General features: G+C 48.2%; 1 protein-coding gene across 1 annotated transcript in view; it reads right to left on the bottom strand.

The window, feature by feature from the left end:
• LOC142576192 (bone morphogenetic protein 4-like) overlaps nt 1-19,324 on the bottom strand; it is a 341,586-nt gene that overhangs the window by 92,445 nt on the left and 229,817 nt on the right. Inside the window, exon 4 of the mRNA XM_075686206.1 lies at nt 5,196-5,355. Coding sequence (XP_075542321.1) covers nt 5,196-5,355 — 160 coding nt within the window. The remainder of the gene's footprint in view (nt 1-5,195; nt 5,356-19,324) is intronic.

Here is a 19,324-nt window from a genome sequence, read left to right on the forward strand (position 1 = left end):
CGCAGCTCTTGGAAACCTCGGTCACACAGCCCGGCATGCACTTCTAGACGTGTACAATAATTCATGGCGTGATGGAGAAGTTCCAGCTGCATGGAAGTCCAGCCGCCTTGTGCCTTTGCTCAAGCCAGGTAAATCACCCCTAGATGTGGCGTCTTATCGTCCCATTGCTCTGGCCAGTTGTCTAGGAAAGGTGATGGAGAGGATGGTGCTGACGCGTCTAGAGTGGTATCTAGAACACTACCGGTTATATCCTGACGCTATGGCAGGCTTTCGACGCGGACGCTCTTCTATAGACAACGTTATAGATCTTGTCTCGTCTGTTCAGCACGAAAAAAGCCTCAGGAGACTGTCAGCGGCGATGTTCCTGGATGTCAAAGGCGCATATGACAACGTAACCCATCAAGCCATCCTGGACGCCTTGGGTGAGGTCGGCCTAGGCGGCCTTGTTTTTCGGTGGATATCCAGCTTCTTGAAGGACAGGTCATTCTTTGTGCAAACAGAGGACGGTGCGTCATCACAACGCAACACGTACCGAGGCGTACCACAAGGCGGAGTTTTGAGCCCCACTCTATTTAACCTGGTGCTCATCGACCTGGTCCATACCCTTCCGGAATCCGTCCATGTGTCGATCTATGCAGACGATATATGCATTTGGTCATCAGGAGCGACGCGTCCTCAGGTGCGCGCCAGACTTCAAAAAGCGGCCACACTAACATCAGGTTATCTTCGAGCACGAGGTCTGGAGCTGTCCTGCGAGAAGTGCTCTATAGTCGCTTTCACGCGTAAAGCAATGAAACCGTACGTTATCAGAATTAATGGACAGCCAATTGCCTACGAGAAGACGCACCGGTTTCTAGGAGTGATAATAGATCGCGACCTTTCCTGGAGTCCTCAAATATCCTACCTAAAAAGGAAATTAGTGATGATAACCCACGTGCTCAGATTTCTTGCGGGCAAGTCATGGGGTGCGTCTGTGAGTGCGATGCTCCAACTCTATAACGCACTGTTCCTCGGTCTCCTGCGCTATAGCTTACCTGTACTGGGTGGGACCGGCAAGACCAACCTCCGTGCCCTCCAATCTGTACAAGCGCAAGCTCTGCGAATTTGCCTTGGTCTTCCCAGATGTGCGTCCACGGCTGCAACAATAGCCATCGCGCATGACCACCCCATCAACACGTATCTTCAAGTCGACACTTTAAGGATGCATATCAGGCACTTCGCCCGCCTTCCATCGCATCATCTCGCCTCCCTTCCTGCCGCTCGACCTCGTTCAGCGTTTAGCAAGATTATTGCCGCCAACCATGGAATTTTACCGTCAAACTTCACGCCTGCAGCACGACCACCTCAACCGCTGTGGTGCCTCCATCCACTCCAGGCTCTTCTTGCTATTCCCGGTATCAAAAGGAAAACGGAGATGTCCACTTTCGCCCTCAAACAAACCGTGCTTTCAGTGCTACATGAACAGCACAGAGGACGCATCCATGTTTACACAGACGGTTCTGTATGCTCTAATAGTTCAGCTGGAGCAGTGGTGATTCCCGCAGAGTGCGTCACCCTCAAGTTCAAGACATCTCACATTACGTCATCGACGGCTGCAGAACTCGCAGCTATCCGTGCTGCTCTGGAGTTTATAGTTCACAAATCATCACATTCATGGTCCATCTTATGTGACTCAAAGGCAGCTCTTCAGTGTCTGATGTCTCCTTTCAACCATGGACCAAATGAGCACCTAGTCGCAGACATCCGACTGCTCCACCATCACGCAATCAACAAGGGACACAACATCATCTACCAGTGGATACCGGGACACTGTGGAATTTCAGGAAATGACAGTGCGGATGACGCTGCCCGGTCGGCTCATGATGGTGCCCAGATTATACCCATACCGCTGTCAAGAACAGACGCAGCCACAAGTCTTCGCTCCCTCGCCCGCGAGCTTACGCAGAATCTGTGGAACACCAGTGATTTCACGAACGCACGTCTCCACAAATTGGATCCACGTCTGCAACTCCGCCTACCACCAGGGTTGCCACGAGCGGAAGCAACACTTCTGTGCCGCCTGTGGCTCGGCGTGGCATTCACGAACTCATATTCATTCCGCATTGGCATGGCCGACAGCCCTACTTGTGACACCTGCGGCTGCGAGGAGACGATTCAACACCTCCTATGTGACTGTCCCCGTTACGCAGTGCGAAGAAAAGTGCTCGTGACCGCTCTCGCAAAACTGGACAATCGCCCCTTTACAGAGGAAAAAGCTCTAGGACATTGGTCCAGACGGGCTTCGGCACTCAAGGCCTTAAGGGCTTTGTTGAAGTTTTTAGGGAACTGCGAATTGTGCGACCGTCTTTGAACGTTGTGGCGCGTAGTTTCGCGTTACTGTGTGAATTTTCTCTTTTTTTTCCATTTTTTTCCCTCTTCTTCTTTCTCCTTTTATTCCCTTTACCCCTTTCCCCAGCACAGGGTAGCCAGCCGGTACTTACACTGGCTAACCTCCCTGTCTTTCCTCTCCTTTGTCTCCTCCTCCTCCTCCTGCGGGTGCAATGAAACAATCGCGCACCTTCTTTGTCAGTGCTCTCGTTTCAACCCGCAAAGAGCAGTCCTCTCAGCCACCCTAGATAAACTGGACAAGCGCCCAATGACAGAAAACAAGATCCTTGGAAACTGGCCTACGCGAACATCAGCGAGATCGGCTATGAAGGCGCTGCTGCAGTATTTAAAAGACACTGGACTTTCAGACAGACTGTGACTTCACTGTGTGACGCAGGATTGTACGGTGACACTGCATAACACTATCAACGCCTCTGCGGGCTGCGTGACAGTGCCCACAGAAACAGTTTGTGTGTACGTGCATATGTGTGTAGGTTTTTTTTTTCTAATCCTTCTCTCTCTCACCTATCGCATCCCCTTGCCCCTCCCCCAGTACAGGGTAGCCAACCGGAGATAATCTCTGGTTAACCTCCCTGTCTTTCCTTTGCCTTTCTCTCTCTCTACATTGGACCGACGGGCAGGTGCCTCAATAAGATGCACCAAGAGTACAAAAACTTGTGTAGTAGAGTGAAAATAGAGGGGAACCTTGCTCTCTGTTGCTGTAGGTGGAAATCTACCCCGTATTTCCGGGACACAACAGCTGTAGCAAGCAGCAAAAACAGGCTTAGAAGGACAGTTATAGAAGCGTATGATATGCTTTCAGGAAAGTGCGGAACATGCGTAAGTTCAGCGTCGATCGCGCTCACAGACAGGCAACTGCTTACCCTAAGGAACAACAACGAAAAAATCGAGACCATGGGCACAACTCGAAATTTGGCTTAATCAGTTTTTTTAGCAAAGATACTAACGGAAAAGTTGCGCGTGTCAAGCTCAGTTTGTACATTACTCTTTGCGTATGGGGTTGTTGCTCACAATGTACACCTATATTTGTTTTAATAAAGAGATTATGTATGCGCTTCGTATGTGCTGTTCTAGTCTATGTGGTTCAACTTTTCAGCGCTATTTTTTAAACGCAACCAGTTCTAAATTGCATGCGGAGTATCAACCATACGAACGTATGGAAACCAGCTATATTTTCATGAATTTCTGAGCAGAGAAAAAGAAGTTGCCGACTACGGTGTTGACTAGAATGTTCCATGGGCTTATACAAAGTCACAACATTCTGCTTCAAGCTCGTTGCGAGAAAGCGTCTCGAAACTACAAAAGAAAGTTGTACTCCAAAACCGAATTTTTGAAAACGCAGTCGCAAGATCAAACGCATATAGTGACTTGCTCGTCAGCCTTAAGGCTCATTCAAACCGGTGACTGACAGTGGTCGCGCGACCAAGTTGGTCGCAAAGCGACCAGTCGCAAATGGTCGCAAATGGTCGCTTTCCTCGAAAAGCGACCATTTGGGATAGTCGCTCGCTGCTCGATTTTTCATTCAAGCGACTGTGGTCGCAAAGCTGATAAACCAACCAGCGGCTCACCGCGAGTTATCTTTCATGTGTCTAGTTCCGGCCTGCTCCCGCGTCGCGGCAAATTCCGCGTAGATTCCGAGAGTTCTCGCTGAGAACGATAATCTCCGGGATTGCGACTTGCGGGTCGCGCTCAGCCGGGCTTGTCGGTGTGACCATCAGTCGCCTTCGGTCGCTTTTTGGTCGCGAGTCGCAAATGGTCGCGCGACCTCCTCAAGTCGCCGGTGTGAATGAGCCATTACACTTTACACTTACCGTGGATGAGAGGTTTCCCGAGTAGCGATGAAACTCGCTGATAAGGTGGATGTCATTTCGTTTGTATGCCCCCGACACGAGGCATAAATTTTGTTTCTTTTTATTGCGATAGCAATTATATGGACACTCCAGGCACATTTCCGCCGTCGCCGTCACCGTGAGGTTCCGTATAAATTCCAAAAGTGATGAAATCTTCGCCGCGCGCCGTGTGCTCTATGTGCGAGTGAAAGCGTGCGAGTGTGAGCCGGCGATCGCGGAAATCTCGCGCCCGCAACAATGTAAAGCGGGGAGCAAGCGCGCCGTCTTGCGTCGCGCGCAAGGCTCCGAGGCGAGAGTAGGGATGAGGGGGGCGTGTTTTATTCCGGGCTACCCGGGCGAGCGAGCGTGGTCGCCCAGGCCACTGTATCTTGAATGCCATCTGCGACGGGTACAGAGTCCGCGCTGCGCTCTGTTTTCGTGGCTTAGTTCGCGTTGGGGGGGGGGGGGGATGTGAGCGGCAGCGCGACGGCCGATTCGCTCGCTGCTGCTGCCACGCTTCCTCACTGCAGCGTTTTGACAGCGAGTTTACGCAGCCGTCGAGTGAAATGGGCATGCTTGCTTGTGGGGCATGACACCATGCTTGTTAATTTAGTTAGTATGGCTATGTTTACAAGTTTATATGGCCGATAAAACTATTATCCTTACTTCCTATAGCTGTCCACTAAATTGCTATCGCAATCGATGCTTCGCCTGTTGGGCGAAACTGCGACTTTATTTATTTATTTATTTTCTGTTGTGGCTCGACTCCGTTTACCTGATGGCCAGGTGACTATATGCCTCACCACCGGATCATCAAATATTAATGCTAACTGGTGCATGGCATTGTAGAGCAGCGACCAAATTCCTATATAATGTCCCTAATTCCCTTGTACAATTGCTACAATACATTTCACATTCACAGCAACATACATTCGGCCTCGTTCGGCGTTCACTGTAGCGCAACATCAAGGAGCTCACCGAGGTTCGAAGACGGGTCCTTGATCCAGTCGACGGCGGCAGCCTTAACGTAGAACACCTCCCAGCCAACTGAGGTGTACGTCATGCGCCGCACGTCTAGCAGTCGGTGGCCCTCCTCGCGCAGTGGAGAAACACCTGGCATCGCCTGGTAGACGCGCACCTGCAGAAGGCACACATCACCACGTTCACGTCTCGAAATTTAGGTGTACGTTACATAACCCCCAGTGGTAAAAATTAATCTGGAGCTCTCCACTACGGGATCCTCTGATGGTGCACTGTACAGTTTCGGAATGTCAAACGCCGCAGCCCTTTTCTTATGTCTCGGAGGAACACTTCAAGAGTACAAAAACGACACATTGCGGCAGCCATAACGCCAAGAAAGGCCGTGTAACGAACGCATGCACTTCCGCATGAAGAAACGACTCAAACCGGAGAGGACTTTCATTTGGCAGTGTCTTCTCTGCATCGCCGCACTAATTGCGCCGCATCCTCTCCATACCCCCTAATTAAAGCTGCCGGAGGAGTTTTCATGCCATTCATATCTGGCATCTATAAGTTCCATTATTCTTACTATCCATGTCCCATGTCCCTCTCACAATCCTCCCGAAACCTTCCGCCACGTCTTCCTGAGAATGCGCGTGGCTTGGCAAAAACATTCACATTCCTTTTTGTGACTGATAAACGTCATGAACGATAGTAGCTGCGAAACTACTCTCGGTCGCCCCCCCAGTGTTCGAAGTTAGAAAAATGAAGAATTGAGCATGTGAGAGGCTAGGCCAGGTATGACGGCTGGCCAGCGATCGATAACGTGAAGGACAACTAGGAAGGGGTTCAGCAAAATGATTTTATTTTTTCACGGATCCCCGTCCAGAGCCCTTCGCTTCAATCTCGTTCACTGTCGCACTTACCAGTTCTCATGAATGCGTTTTCCGTATGAACGACTATGCGAGTCCTGGTCGACGTGTGATTTACCAAGAGATAGCAGTCATAACGTCAAGCATTGACGTACTGTTCTCAGAAGCGCAGAAAAAGACAACTACGTGAACCTGGAGCCGCATTCAACAAGCTCTTCACTCGTAGTAATGGTCTGTGATTGTCCAGTTTTTTCGCCATCAACGAATTTTTTGTTTGTTCTCACGAGCCAGTGTTATAAAAGCGCATTCGGCGTTATGTTATAAAGGCAGTGTTTGCTAAGGCGAGTGGTGGTCCTTCAAGATTGCAAACCACATTAAGTTACGATCTTGCCCCTCGCCACACACACACACACATGCACCGCCCTCTCAGTCTTTCTCGCAGGCAAAAATTGTCCTATGCTTATTCATTTGCCGCGATCAAAGTTCATACCCTCCTCATCATAGACGTTTCATGTATGAAACAAGGAGCACAAAACCATTAAACGCAACACACACACTTTTTCTGTACTACTGCGCTAGTGACCGATGACAAATTTCTGCTGTCGCAAGCACGTGCGAGTTCAACCTTGAGGCTAGCATGGTCTTGCTTAATTCTTCGCAGCGGGATCGCTGAAGCGAGTGCTTTGTAAATGTTTGAATGATCCTCCGCACACGGTTGCCACAGAGGTCTCGTTTCGCCGCGCTTTTCAAGAGGGCGGTCGAAATCCGCCTTGCTCCATTTGTGATAGCCAGCTCAATGGAGGAACCACAAAGAAAAAGTAAAACGAGCGCCCACTTTTTCTTACGGTCGGGTCATGCAGATAAATTGCCTCTCGTAACGCTCAGCGCTCCGCATAAACCATCCAATGTTCCTACGTACACTGCTCTCTGCGCGCACGAGCTAAATATGAATCAAGGAGAGTAACGGTTAGGCAAGAGATACAGCTGCGATAAAAATTATCCACTCTTACCATGGCCTTAAGATGGCAAGACATGACGTAAGTACCTCGAGGACGCGGCTTTTTTTTTTCTTTTTAATAACAGTGAACAACTCTGTACTTGTGTAGCCCTTTAGAAAGCGTTACGTGTTACCGACAGTAAGTGACCCGCCGCGGTGGCTGAGTGGTTATGGCGTTGCGCTGTTGAGCGTGGGTTCGATCCCGGCAACGGCGGGCGCATTCCGATCAGGGCGGAATACAAAAACATTCTTGCATCGTGCTTCTGGTGCATGTTAAAGAACCCCAGGCGGTCAAGCTGATTCTGGATCCCTCCGCTACGGCGCCCTCCATAACCCACTGTGCACAGCTAGGACGTTAAACCCCGCACTTTCTTCAACTTATAGTACTTGAAGTGAGACTATGTACACTGGCGCTGCGTGCACTGGAAGGTCGAAGGCTAAAAGTAACTTATCAAAACTGAATGCAACGCGAATTTATAGTTCTTGCACACATTACTGATTATTAGTGCCATGCGTTTCGTACAGCGGGCCCCTAATGCAAAACGACCCGTCTTCAACGAAACGCGCTCAAACGCACTCGCAGTGAGGTGAAATGTGACGCATTTCGCTATCTGCATGACTGCCACCGGCAAAGTGGGAAGCTGATTATGAAGTTTCGACGTCCGCGCCACCAAGGGGAACGCGGGCGTGCTGCCTCTCTTCCATCTTCGCTGCGTCAGCTGTGCAGAGCCACTATTTTGCAGGCTGAAGACCCGGAATATTTATAGCGTTAAAGGAGATACTAAGGCCGTGGAACCCGCCGAATTTTCCTCGGCATAATTGCGCTAGCTGCGGAGCGCAGCCCGCTATATAAGCCAGCTTCCTTGGCGATGTGGTCTACGCATCGATCCACGTCTACGCTCGCGGGCGTTCAGCAGCATTAGCATTAGCATAAGAGGAAGCCGCGAAGGGATGGAGTCGCAAGCGGCAGCCACTCTATTCGGCTCGTCCTTTATTTTGTTCGTCCCCTCTTCCCCCCAGGTTCCTCGCTACCACGCCCGCAGGCAAGAGCTTGTCGGCCACCACGCCATGTCCCGAAAGGCTTCGCCTGATTAATGGTCTCCCATCGAGTATCGGATGCCGCGTGGGGAGACCCTGTCCCAGGCTCGGAACAGCGCGCTTCTCCCCTTTTTCTTCGCTCGTCTCTATCGCTGTTGGCGCGCTGTCTGCGCAGGGCGAGTAGTCTTTTTTTAATCCACTTCAAGACGAGCTTCAAGAAACCGCAACACAGGATACCTACGGATACGCGGTCGCATGAGGCGAACGCTCCAGAGCCGCACCGGTTGGAGCAGTGTGAAACTGCCAAGTGTGTTTGTTTATTCTTTCTTTCCTCTGATTTCTTTTGCGCAAGATGCAAAGAGCGTGCACTGCCGTTTAAAGTGGTAGTCGCAGCCGGAGAAATCCGGCGGTTTGCTCCGCTGAATGCGAGCATCGATCACGTGACACGCACGTCACGTCGTTGGGAAGCACCCGCATTCACGCACTGCATCGGCACGAAGGTCGGATGTTTTGTTCAGTCGCTACAAACCATCCGTTCCATCCGAGCGGAGTGCATTGGAGAAGACGGATTCAGCGGTTCGTTCGCATGCCCAGCAACTTTGGATGCAATTACCTTCGGGGAGAGGCTCATTACAGTACGTTGCAGTAGGCCCCTCTCTGCGTCTGTTTGGTCAGGCGATGAGCATGAACGCATAACTTCCCAATGGTTATGCTACAATATAACAAATTGGCCATAACAACGTGTCATTATTCATTGGTCCTGCAGTCGCTAAAGCGGCATCTACCTGAACGCCGTCCCCCCAACCACCTGCGTTGCGTGCCGGGTCACTCCCTCCATGCCAGGCCTTGTGGTGAAGCGCAGAAAAAAAAAGAACATGCACTGAAGAAGCCCAAGAGGGCGAATGATATTCAGATATGCAGCAGAGGCACGTCTCCGTTGCTACGAGACCACCTGGCTGGGAGACCATGCGCAGAGCAGGCCCTTCTTAGACAGCACTGTAAATAAGCTTTCCCTTGTCTTCGTTCGGCACCCCGTAGCCCACGGCGGCGTGCTGAAGCGGGAAGAGATCACGGCACACCTTGATCACGGCACACCATCGACATGCTGCACGTGTTGACTGATAAGCCGGCGGCAGGCTCAATATCGAGGGCCGCGTGACTGAAAAAAGTGCCTGTTCACGAACGTAATGCTCGTTTTAATTCGAATAGCATTCTTGGCATTGTCAGACCAGTTTTTGCTCCGGCGATCTAGCTATCTAGCTACCCTACCAAGAATATTGGCCGATCCCGAAGACAGTGCAGTCTAAAAATGTGGACCAATTCCGAAGGTAGTCTATAGTCTAAAATGTGAACCGTTCGCGTGGTATGTCCCACTGGATACTTGTCATTCTTCAATGAACCTCTTTGACGTCAACTTGGGTCATTCTATATGTGCCACGGAGTATTCACGGCGGCGGCCCCAGGAGGAGGAGCGTGTCCAGAGGGCAGCGCGACAGAGGAGCCAGGGCTGCAGTACACTCCCCATACATGACGCGTTTCAGCTATTCGCATACTCGAATAGTCGTCATAGATGAGTCCGGCCCAATTTTTGCTTTTGCATTTTGTTCTCGTTTACAATGGCATTGCTGGTTTCGCTCGTGCGGCAGTGGTCCCGCGTATGGGCCAGCTGAATTCGTCTGGTAACACTGACGTTCCTCCGATGCAACAGCGCTGCCTGTCTGAATTAAGGAGCGGCGGAGGGACGTCCGCCGCTGCGTGACGTCACACAGAGCTGGGAGCTGATAACATGCGGGTGAGTTTACCATTCACAGACGGTCGCAAATGATCCGCCACGCGCGAAAATTTATGCACCGCGCAGGTGGAAAGCGTAGTCGCTACGTTGCAGAGATTAGACCGTTTTAGAATAACGTTTGTCGCCTTACGCACTGGGCTGCTGAGCACGAGGTCGCGGGATCGAATCCCGGCCACGGCGGCCGCATTTCGATGGGGGCGAAATGCGAAAACACCCGTGTGCTTAGATTTAGGTGCACGTTAAAGAACCCCAGGTGGTCAAAATTTCCGGAGTCCTCCACTACGGCGTGCCTCATAATCAGAAAGTGGTTTTGGCACGTAAAACGCCAAATATTATTATTATTATTATTGTCGCCTTACGCACGTTAAACGTAAGCACCTTTGCGGGACGTTGCGACGCGCGCCCTTTCAAGTATTTTAGTTTGCCGTACGGAAATGTAAACGCAAAGACGACGTTATAAAACAGGGCGCCGTCTGGTGCCTCGTGTCATACGTATCCAAGCCAAGACGATCCATTAGCAACGACCCTGCTGTTGCTATGTGAACGCGTCTCGTCAGGCCTACGGGCGCCTGAATCGCCGAACGATCTCAGAAAATGGACGCGCTATGCGCTCATAACTAAGGTTTCAGGTGAGTTTAGAGAAAGCTAAAGCTCATTACAATAGTTACTGGCGGCCAACGCGAGTGAGAGCGTAGCCATCACGAGAATTCACGCTGAAGCGGGAGCCATGGGCGCCGCCATGTTCGACAACGCTATTTTTCAGCGTCCGTAAACATTACCAACGTTAAACTCGCAAAATAACCTACGTTATCGTAGCACACGTAAACCACAGAAACCCAATAACGTTCGGAGCATGCGCAGTGAGGACGACTCTATTTCTTTACGTACCTAATGCGCTCACATTTGGTTGCAAACGCTGTTCTAAAGCTGGCTAATGAAACACGACGTGCACGCAGTGCTATAGAACAAGTTTGGATCGCGCGTGGCACCGAAATGTCGCGCATAAGCGTCCTAGCGACTGTTATTACACCTGACATCGTGTGCGCTGTATAGCCCAGTGCTTTCGACGAATTCCGCATGGCATTCATCTTGGCGTCAACTCCTGTGTACTTCTCATTGTCACAACGACTATTAACACGTTAGAGAGACGAAAACATTATATGATACTGCAGACTAGGCAAACTGGTGCCACTTGCTAAGAGGAGAGAGACCGATAGAACGCACGTGCCAGTGGTGATGGTTTGTCTAAAAGGTGGGATTGTGTGCTTCGGAAAGCGTCTGAGCGATATGCAGGAGGCTGATTATTCTAGAATGTCTGCTATCAGGCGGCAATGTCGCAGATACGGCCGGTACTCAAGTTTGTCAAGACGCGACGAACAAGGCGATAGTAGGATAGTTAAAAAATTTTAAGTATGGGGTTTTACGTGCCAAAACCACTTTCTGATTATGAGGCACGCCGTAGTGGAGGACTCTGGAAATTTCGACCAACTGGGGTTCTTTAACGTGCACCTAAATCTAAGTACACGGGTGTTTTCGCCCCCATCGAAATGCGGCCGCCATAGCCCGGATTCGATCCCGCGACCTTCTGCTCAGCAGCCTAACACCATAGCCACCAAGCAACCATAGCCACTACAACCAATAGTTTGTAGCAGTCGACTTTGTGCGTTATTGCAATAAGAAGTGCCAGTCGTTTGTCGGCTGGCTCGCGGTAAGTGCGACAGGACCTGGTGGAAAGCGGATGTCGTGGTAGGGAAGAATAAATAAATAAATAAATAAATAAACGGAACAGAGATAAGCTGCTACGCATAATTATAAAGCGATGGCCAAGACAGAATGCTTCAAAAAACCCGTATAAATAAAGTGGCATGCAGCCGCAAAACAAAGGATCGACTGGTACTCGTACAAGTGAGATCACTTGAGAGGAGCGCAATTTGCTGCCGTGTGTGAAACGACGCGGTTGTTTTTCATGTCATCTCTACATTCTGTTTACATTAACCTATAATACGCGCCAGATTGTCTGATAATTGTTGCATGATGCACTCTACGTTATCAAGCAAGTAGGATGGACTGGTTGATTGCAAGTGCCATGAGACATTATCTTGCGGCTCAAATTTAGATGGGAGAGAACTCACAATCCCGGGCGTAAATCGGGACCGAGCTGTATGTCTCGCACTGTCTTATCTCAGTTTTCACCGTAAGATCCTGTTCCACAATACCATTTGGTCTTGTTCTGGCAACCGCACGAAGTGCTGAAATCCATGATCCCCACTATCGAAATGGACGTCGCTGCTCCACGATAGCATGTGGTTGAGTGCGGAAATGTTTCGTATAGTAGGTGCAAGGTCGGTAGGTGCGCGAAAGTTAGTCGTGAGTCAAAGGTTATGACGTTCAAGGAGAGGCTAACGACGCTGCTCGATGTGCTGACAGATATAATGGTCTTTGGATGCAGTAAAACAAAAAAAAAAGAAAATGCAAGCACTAAATGTGACAACCGAACCGGCCTACTCGTTTATTCGGGGTTGCCGACCCAGCACGCAAAGCTGTGTCCAAGCTTCGGTCTAAACACGGGTTAGGTTATACTCTTTCGGCAGCAACGCCTGACCCGGAGCGAGGGTCGCGCGGAAGTCGTCCTGTGGTTCCCGAAGCCACGCTCGTTGGCTGCCATCGTGCGCATCATCACGGTCGAGTTGCCCGCTGTTTCTCGTTCTCCGCAGCCCTACTCCTTCTCCGCCACCTCGCCGATTATTTTCATGGCAATAAAGAAACGCGAACGAGGCGCCAAAATACAGCGACACGAGCGAGGCAATGAAGATAAACCGCGTCGTGTCCGCCTCCCCATCCGTGGTTGGCTTACCATACTTTCTTTAGGCGTCAGTTGTCTTTTTTTTTCTCCTTCTCGTGAAACGTTTCGCTTCCTTCCCGCGGCCTCTTCTCGCGCAGCGATGATGGAGTGGTCTCATACCCGTGTAGCGCGCGTCCCACACGCAGCGGCTCGTTTATCGGGTCCTGCATCGACGCTGGCTCCGCCTGGTTGCCTCCTGTCGCTGCGGCTGCTACCGCGGCAGAGGCAGCGCCGCGGCGCTGGACTGGTTGGTCCCGCGTACCGTGGCAGTGAGACGAGTCCGATGCCGCGTTCGTCCGACGTCGCGTAGTGTGTACGTCTTTGCACCGCGCGGAAGTTCCTCCTAACGTGTGCGGCACTCGCGGCACTGCGAGATTATTCCGCTGAATAAGAAAATACACTCGTTCCCCAACAAAAAAAAAGTAACGCTCCCGCGTTTGACAACGAGTGTATTTAATTGAAGAAAGAAGCGTATTCAATTACAGGCCTACATTGGGTTCCCGAGCTAGACGTACAATATGGATACTCACGGCAAAGCACGAAAAAAAAAAAAAAAAGCGTGACTGGAAGACTAGGCGATCCGAATGTGACTGGCTGCTTTCGGCACTGCTCGGGAAGAAAAGCAGTACTTTTAAGTTTATGACCTAGGCCTAGCCACATGTGACAACGAATTTTTCGCCGAGCTGCACGATAACAGAAAGAACCATTAAATTGGGAGCGTACACAGTTAAAACGGCGGCTGGAGATGAACGATCCGAATCCGTACGGACACAGCAACGGTATGATGTAATGATTCCTTTCGCTCGGTTGTATTCCTCTCTTATCGTCCAGCGCTAACGATAGGCCGACCATGGTGATAACGTAAGCGAAGCGGTGCTTTGACCACCGGTGAATAGTGTGAAGGAAAAGAAGTGACATAGAATAGTTGCAACATTCCGGACGAACTCGCCGCACGTTCACTTGGCTTGTTACTATCGGCGTTACAAGCTTTGGGCTTGTCGCTCACACCAAGCGTAGCGAAGCCCTTATCGGAGAGCGTGCACCTTATCTACCCAAAACTCCCGACTCACCTTCAAAAAAAAAAAAGAAAAAAGAAAAAAATTCCCATCCTATAGAGCTGATCGTAAGAGCAGGTGCGAGTTAATCGCGATATTCGCCACGTCAGACTACCAATGGCAAACACCTCTACGACCGAAAGGCTTCTGAATTCTGCCGCTGTAATGCTGTGAAACATCCGCTGCGATTAATTAAATTGTGAGGTTTTATGTGACAAAACCACTTTCTCATTATGAGGCACGCCGTAGTGGGGCACTCCGGAAATTTGGACCACCTGGGGTTCTTTAACGTGCACCTAAATCTAAGTACACGGGTGCTTTCGCATTTCGCCCCCATCGAAATGCGGCCGCCGTGGCAGGGATTCGATCCCGCGATCCCGTGCTTAGCAGCCCAACACCATAGCCACTAAGCACATCCGCTGCGGTGAGCTAACTCAACGTCTAACAGGCAACCGCCGATCTACGCAGTTGGTACCGTAGCATCACCCATCGCTTACCGTCGTCTCCGATGCCGATCGACTACGGCGTGAGAAAAGCATAAGCGCGTGAACTGTGGCTACTAGCTAGCGGACGTCTACATATTCATTGCATGACCATCAGTCCAACTATAGCATGACGTTACAGTACAGAGGCATTTTGTCATTCTCTATGAGAGCGTGCCCAAGGAAAGGCGCACCATCTATTCGCGGTGCTGCCTTGCCGGTGTCCTTGATATATCCGCGTATTTGTCTATCTCGATTGGTTAGCGTACGGGCGTCTTACACGTTTGAAGCATTTTTGTGTGCGGAAATATTTACGAATGCACCTCCAAATGAGCTGACGCTAAAGGTCGAACTGCAACATTTTAGCCAGAATGAGCACAGGTTGTTTAAGAGAAGCATAGATTGAAATACCTTGGCCGTGTACGGAGCGACCAGAATAATATGGCAATAGAGTATTTCAGACCGCCGTAATCCGCGTACCTTTCATTGTTACATCATCGCAGCAATATTGAGTCGCAGCAAGGAATCTCGGTCGTAATACAAACTTACGGTCAGTATTAGGAGTGATCGATTGTCTACTACTACTACCCTGTTGGCTATAGTGGCTTCGGTAGTGGCGAAATCTTAAAGCGGAAAATATTTAAAATCTTAAAGCCAAACAGTGGTGCAAAACAACCACGCATGTAGACCGCTCCGGATGAACATGACCTCACGAGATGTAGCCACTAGTAGTTATGCTGTTCCCCGCTACGTCTCGGCCTCACGGTAAAATGATAACGGTAACATGTGCCAGTCAGGCTAAAGCTAACGATCCTCTCCGCCACTTCTCAAGTGCGGAGACATGAGCTCCCTTGCAGTATAATGAGGAGCGAAGCATATTTATTTGTTTATTTTTGTGTATCTTACAAACCCTCAAGCACCTAGACATTGTAGAGAGGAGTGAGGTACATCTGTACAACAATACCAAAATTAATTATCAATTTATATTTTACTAGCGACCTTTGCGCTGAACGTAATTGCTAAAGCAACGAGGTTGACAAAAGAGAGATAAGGAAAGAAAGAAAGAAAGAAAGAAAGAAAGAAAGAAAGAAAGAAAGAAAGAAAGAAAGAAAGAAAGAAAGAAAGGGAAAAAGTTATCTTTAGTTCACGAATACGGAGAACAATATTTGAAGTCATGTAGTATTGTCACAATTCAATAAACGCTACCAAAGTTTGGCGGAAATGTGCACAGTCTTCTTGCTATTCACGCAACATCAGCGGGAAAGTGATTGAAGTCGTTGGTTGCATGAGGAATGAATGAGCATGAAAACCGATTAGTGCGACAAAAAAAAATTCCTTTTACTTTATGACGGACTGATAAATATTTATTAGCATAAGTTCACTGCGAAGAATATGGTGACGATACACTTTCTGAAAAAAAAAAAAAGCATAAGCGAAAAACCTTTCTGCGCAGGTATAACAATGGAAGACACAAGCTGTTTTTCATAAAAGTAGTTCTGCTCCCCGTACGTACGTAGTTGGAAAGAATCAAGCGTGTGGAATTTTTTTGAAACATTACAAGAGAGTTAAACAGCGTAGCATTTTTAGCGTCCCAAATGGCAGCAGCGTATTCCAACTTGGAACGTCCGAGTGTTTCATGTAAGACAAAAATTTTAGTGATGCAGGGGATTTGCGAAACTTTCGCCGCAGGTACTCCAACATGCGATTGGCGTTGTTATTTACAGAATCAATGTCGAATTTCCAGGATAAGTCGGGCGATATAGTTATAGCCAAATAACAGTAGGTCGAAACGTATTCTACCCGGACATTGTTTAGTACACATGCAGAAACGCGAAGGTTGCGTCTAGTAAGAGTCCTCAGCGTGCATTTCTTGGGGTTTAAAATTCCACTAGCCAATATTTACGCAAAGCGTAACAAATGAGTCTGCAGAATTTTCTGGTCACTATCATTACGAACCTTGCGACGACAGCACACAGTCATCGCCGTATATAGGTGAGCAGGGGGCGAGACACAATCGGGTAATTTTGTTAATGTATATCAGCAGTAGTACTGTATGGGCCTAAAACGGTGCGTTGAGACACTCCTGATGCTACGTTAGTCAAGGTCGAGTCATGGCCGCTTGCAGAAAAGTACTGTCGGCGATTGATCAGAGAGTATTTAAGACAAGTGAGTATATTGCGGCCAAGGTTTAAAGAAGAATGTTTGAGCATAATTAGGACGTGATTAACTTTATCGGAGGCCATTTGAGGGATCTCAACAGGCTCATTCGATTCTGGAATTATTGTCAAGTACTGAACGCAAGTGATCAGTGAGAATAAGTAGTTGAGTCGAGTAAAAAAACGAACACCTAATACAGTTTTAAGATGGCGTAAGAAAAGATTTCGAGTCTAAAGAACTAAAGATATGAGTGCACAAGATATTGTGCAGTCATATCAGTCAGTGACGATATGCCTCATTAATATACAAGAGATGCTTGTTAGTGAAATGAGTCGGTAATTTAGTAGAGAATGCTTGCTACCTAATTGGTTAACGGGAACCACCTTCCTAACTTTCCAGTCTAGAGGAAGGATGCCATGACCGAGCGACTGCGCGGAAAGTATAGCCAAAAACACAAACAAGTAATGTTTTCTAGCTTTTAGAAATAAGAGTTAATAGCTCCACAAGAGGACCAAAGTTTTTTTTGCGAGTAAATTAATTTTACTATTTCAGAGGGCTCGATCATGAGAGGAGACATCAAAGAATAATCGTTGTATGATACGTTATTAACTCTATCAACTCTGCGCGAACAATATTTGTATGAAAAAACACTGGCAGGCACCGAAGCACATTGACCAGGTGATATAGGTTCGCCAGAATTATAGAGAAATAAGACTGTTTTCACTGATGTTTACGCTTCTCTAGAATAATTTAGTATTATCCAATAAAAGGGTTGGAAGTGTGTTATTGAGGTAACAATATGTTGCGCTAGAAAGTGCCACGGTGTGTTCAGCTTCAACAGAGTGATATGCTTCCCAGAGTTCATCTGTTCTTCGTAACTTTGCTGAACGTAATAATTGCTTTTTTTTATTCAAAAAGCGCTGTAGCCCTTTGTGATGCCATGACGCTGCGGTATTGCATTGAACGCGTCGCAGCAGCACGTATTTAATAATAAGCTGCGCAACTTTATTCCGCAATAGAACCCAGTTGTCTTCTACACTTCGCTTATCGAAGTCAGTGACGTATGCATAGGAATGTGCGCACAATTCCTGATAATTAGGATGAAAAGTTGCTTTTCGGTAGTCGTGGATGAACTCCTTGTGTTTGGTATTTTGGGGATGTACACCTGTGAGCAAAAGTATACGGACCACAGGATCTCAAAAAAAAAAAGCTAAATTTTTTTGCAATTAGCATGCATAAACTGGAACAGACGAGTAGACTGGAAAGTTCAAATGCCAAGTTTTGGCTGCAGTCCTCAATCTCAAGTTGCATTCACAGGCTAAGGAAAAAAAAATCGGCTTTACCGCGCAATCCCTGGTCCGTACAGACACGCACGCCCGCATACGCACACGCTATGCTCGCTAGCGACTCTTCTGCGTTGCGATGCTCTAGTATAATGTGCCTGTTTGATACACTGGTAAACTCTAGTTTAGTCCCTCTAAGGGCATGCGATTTGACGGCAGCCAGATGAGCCCATCTGAGGTCCCTTTTAGAAAACCAGTATGACCCAGGTTCAAAGGGAGCCCAGGCACGTTCTTTCATTGCAAAATTGTTTTATAATTTAAATTTTTGCAGATTACGACACGATTACTTTGTATATATATCCTGACGCGTCAACCAAGCCGCCAGTGCACCATTAGGCGTATTTCGTCAAACCAGTATATCAACCGAAACTTCATTCCAGTTTATTTAGAATTAATAGTGCTCGCATTAAAATATGCAGCGACTGAACAGCGGTGATCATCAATGGCTGTGACCGAACTGGGTTCTAAGTAGGATTTAGCCAGTGTAAAGAAAAGCTAGCAACGAATCAGAATGCACGCGCATGTATACCGTTCCTGCAGAAGCTGTACAAAAGGATGACAGCTGATCGCGTTTAACATCGTTCTGCGCGAATGTTCAGCGAGTACGTTTGGCGTGTTTCGGTGAATGGTACGCCCTTTATTAACTCCCTATGTGTGTAAGATAAAATGTGCTTTACAAGACCGCGTTTGCTACTTTCCTCAGATGAGCACATGCCAAAAGCTTTCTCTGATTGCGTTGCGATTTCTGCGGCTGTGGGTTTTAAAACAGTATCATGTCGATTCTTAAAGTACACCGCACATTTTTTCGCAGAACGTGCATATGTAAAAAAAAAAAGGTTTCTTAAGCTAGTTTCGAAATGCGCATTTCTATTTACAGCGCACCGAGGGTTCGTGCGCATGGTATGATGACGCATATGACATATGTCTATCTCTGCCTCATCAGGACAACACCGTAATCAGTAAGCATGTAATTTCATATGGTTTAACATATGAAATAAAGAAGATGTTCCTATATTGGTGTTCTGTGTATATACCATTTGCCTAGGTGTAGCGTAGTTTATTCAAGAAAAAAGCGCATAATACCCGCCGTGGTTGCTCAGTGGCTATGGTGTTGGGCTGCTGAGCACAAGGTCGCGGGATCGAATCACGGCGGCCGCAATTTAACTTTTCTTTTAAATCGCATAATGTACACATTTTTCTAGCCGATCTATATAAAGCCACGTTAACTCATTTATTTTATTCATCTTTTCTCTTTTTTTTTTTATTGCTCACGCCTCGACTCTCTCACTCCTTGATTTTTATACAGCTCAGAAGAAAACGAGTACGCAAGCGGGTACGCCGGTACGACTAAACAAACTAATTAGCGCTCCTATAGCTTTGGCAAGCTCTATTTGTTTGCGCAATACGTTGATGCATAAATCAGAAATTATATCAGTATGTTAAGGATTTACAGATCGGTTCCTTGTCATGGTGTAGTCTAGTCCAGTGAGCAGCTCAGGCGCTGTCATGAATTGTGCGAATCGGTTTCACCCTGAAGAGAAAGAAAGAAACAAGAAAAGGCGAGGCACG

Source organism: Dermacentor variabilis, chromosome 1 (genome assembly GCF_050947875.1).
Source record: "Dermacentor variabilis isolate Ectoservices chromosome 1, ASM5094787v1, whole genome shotgun sequence".
Taxonomy (NCBI): Eukaryota; Metazoa; Arthropoda; class Arachnida; order Ixodida; family Ixodidae; genus Dermacentor; species Dermacentor variabilis.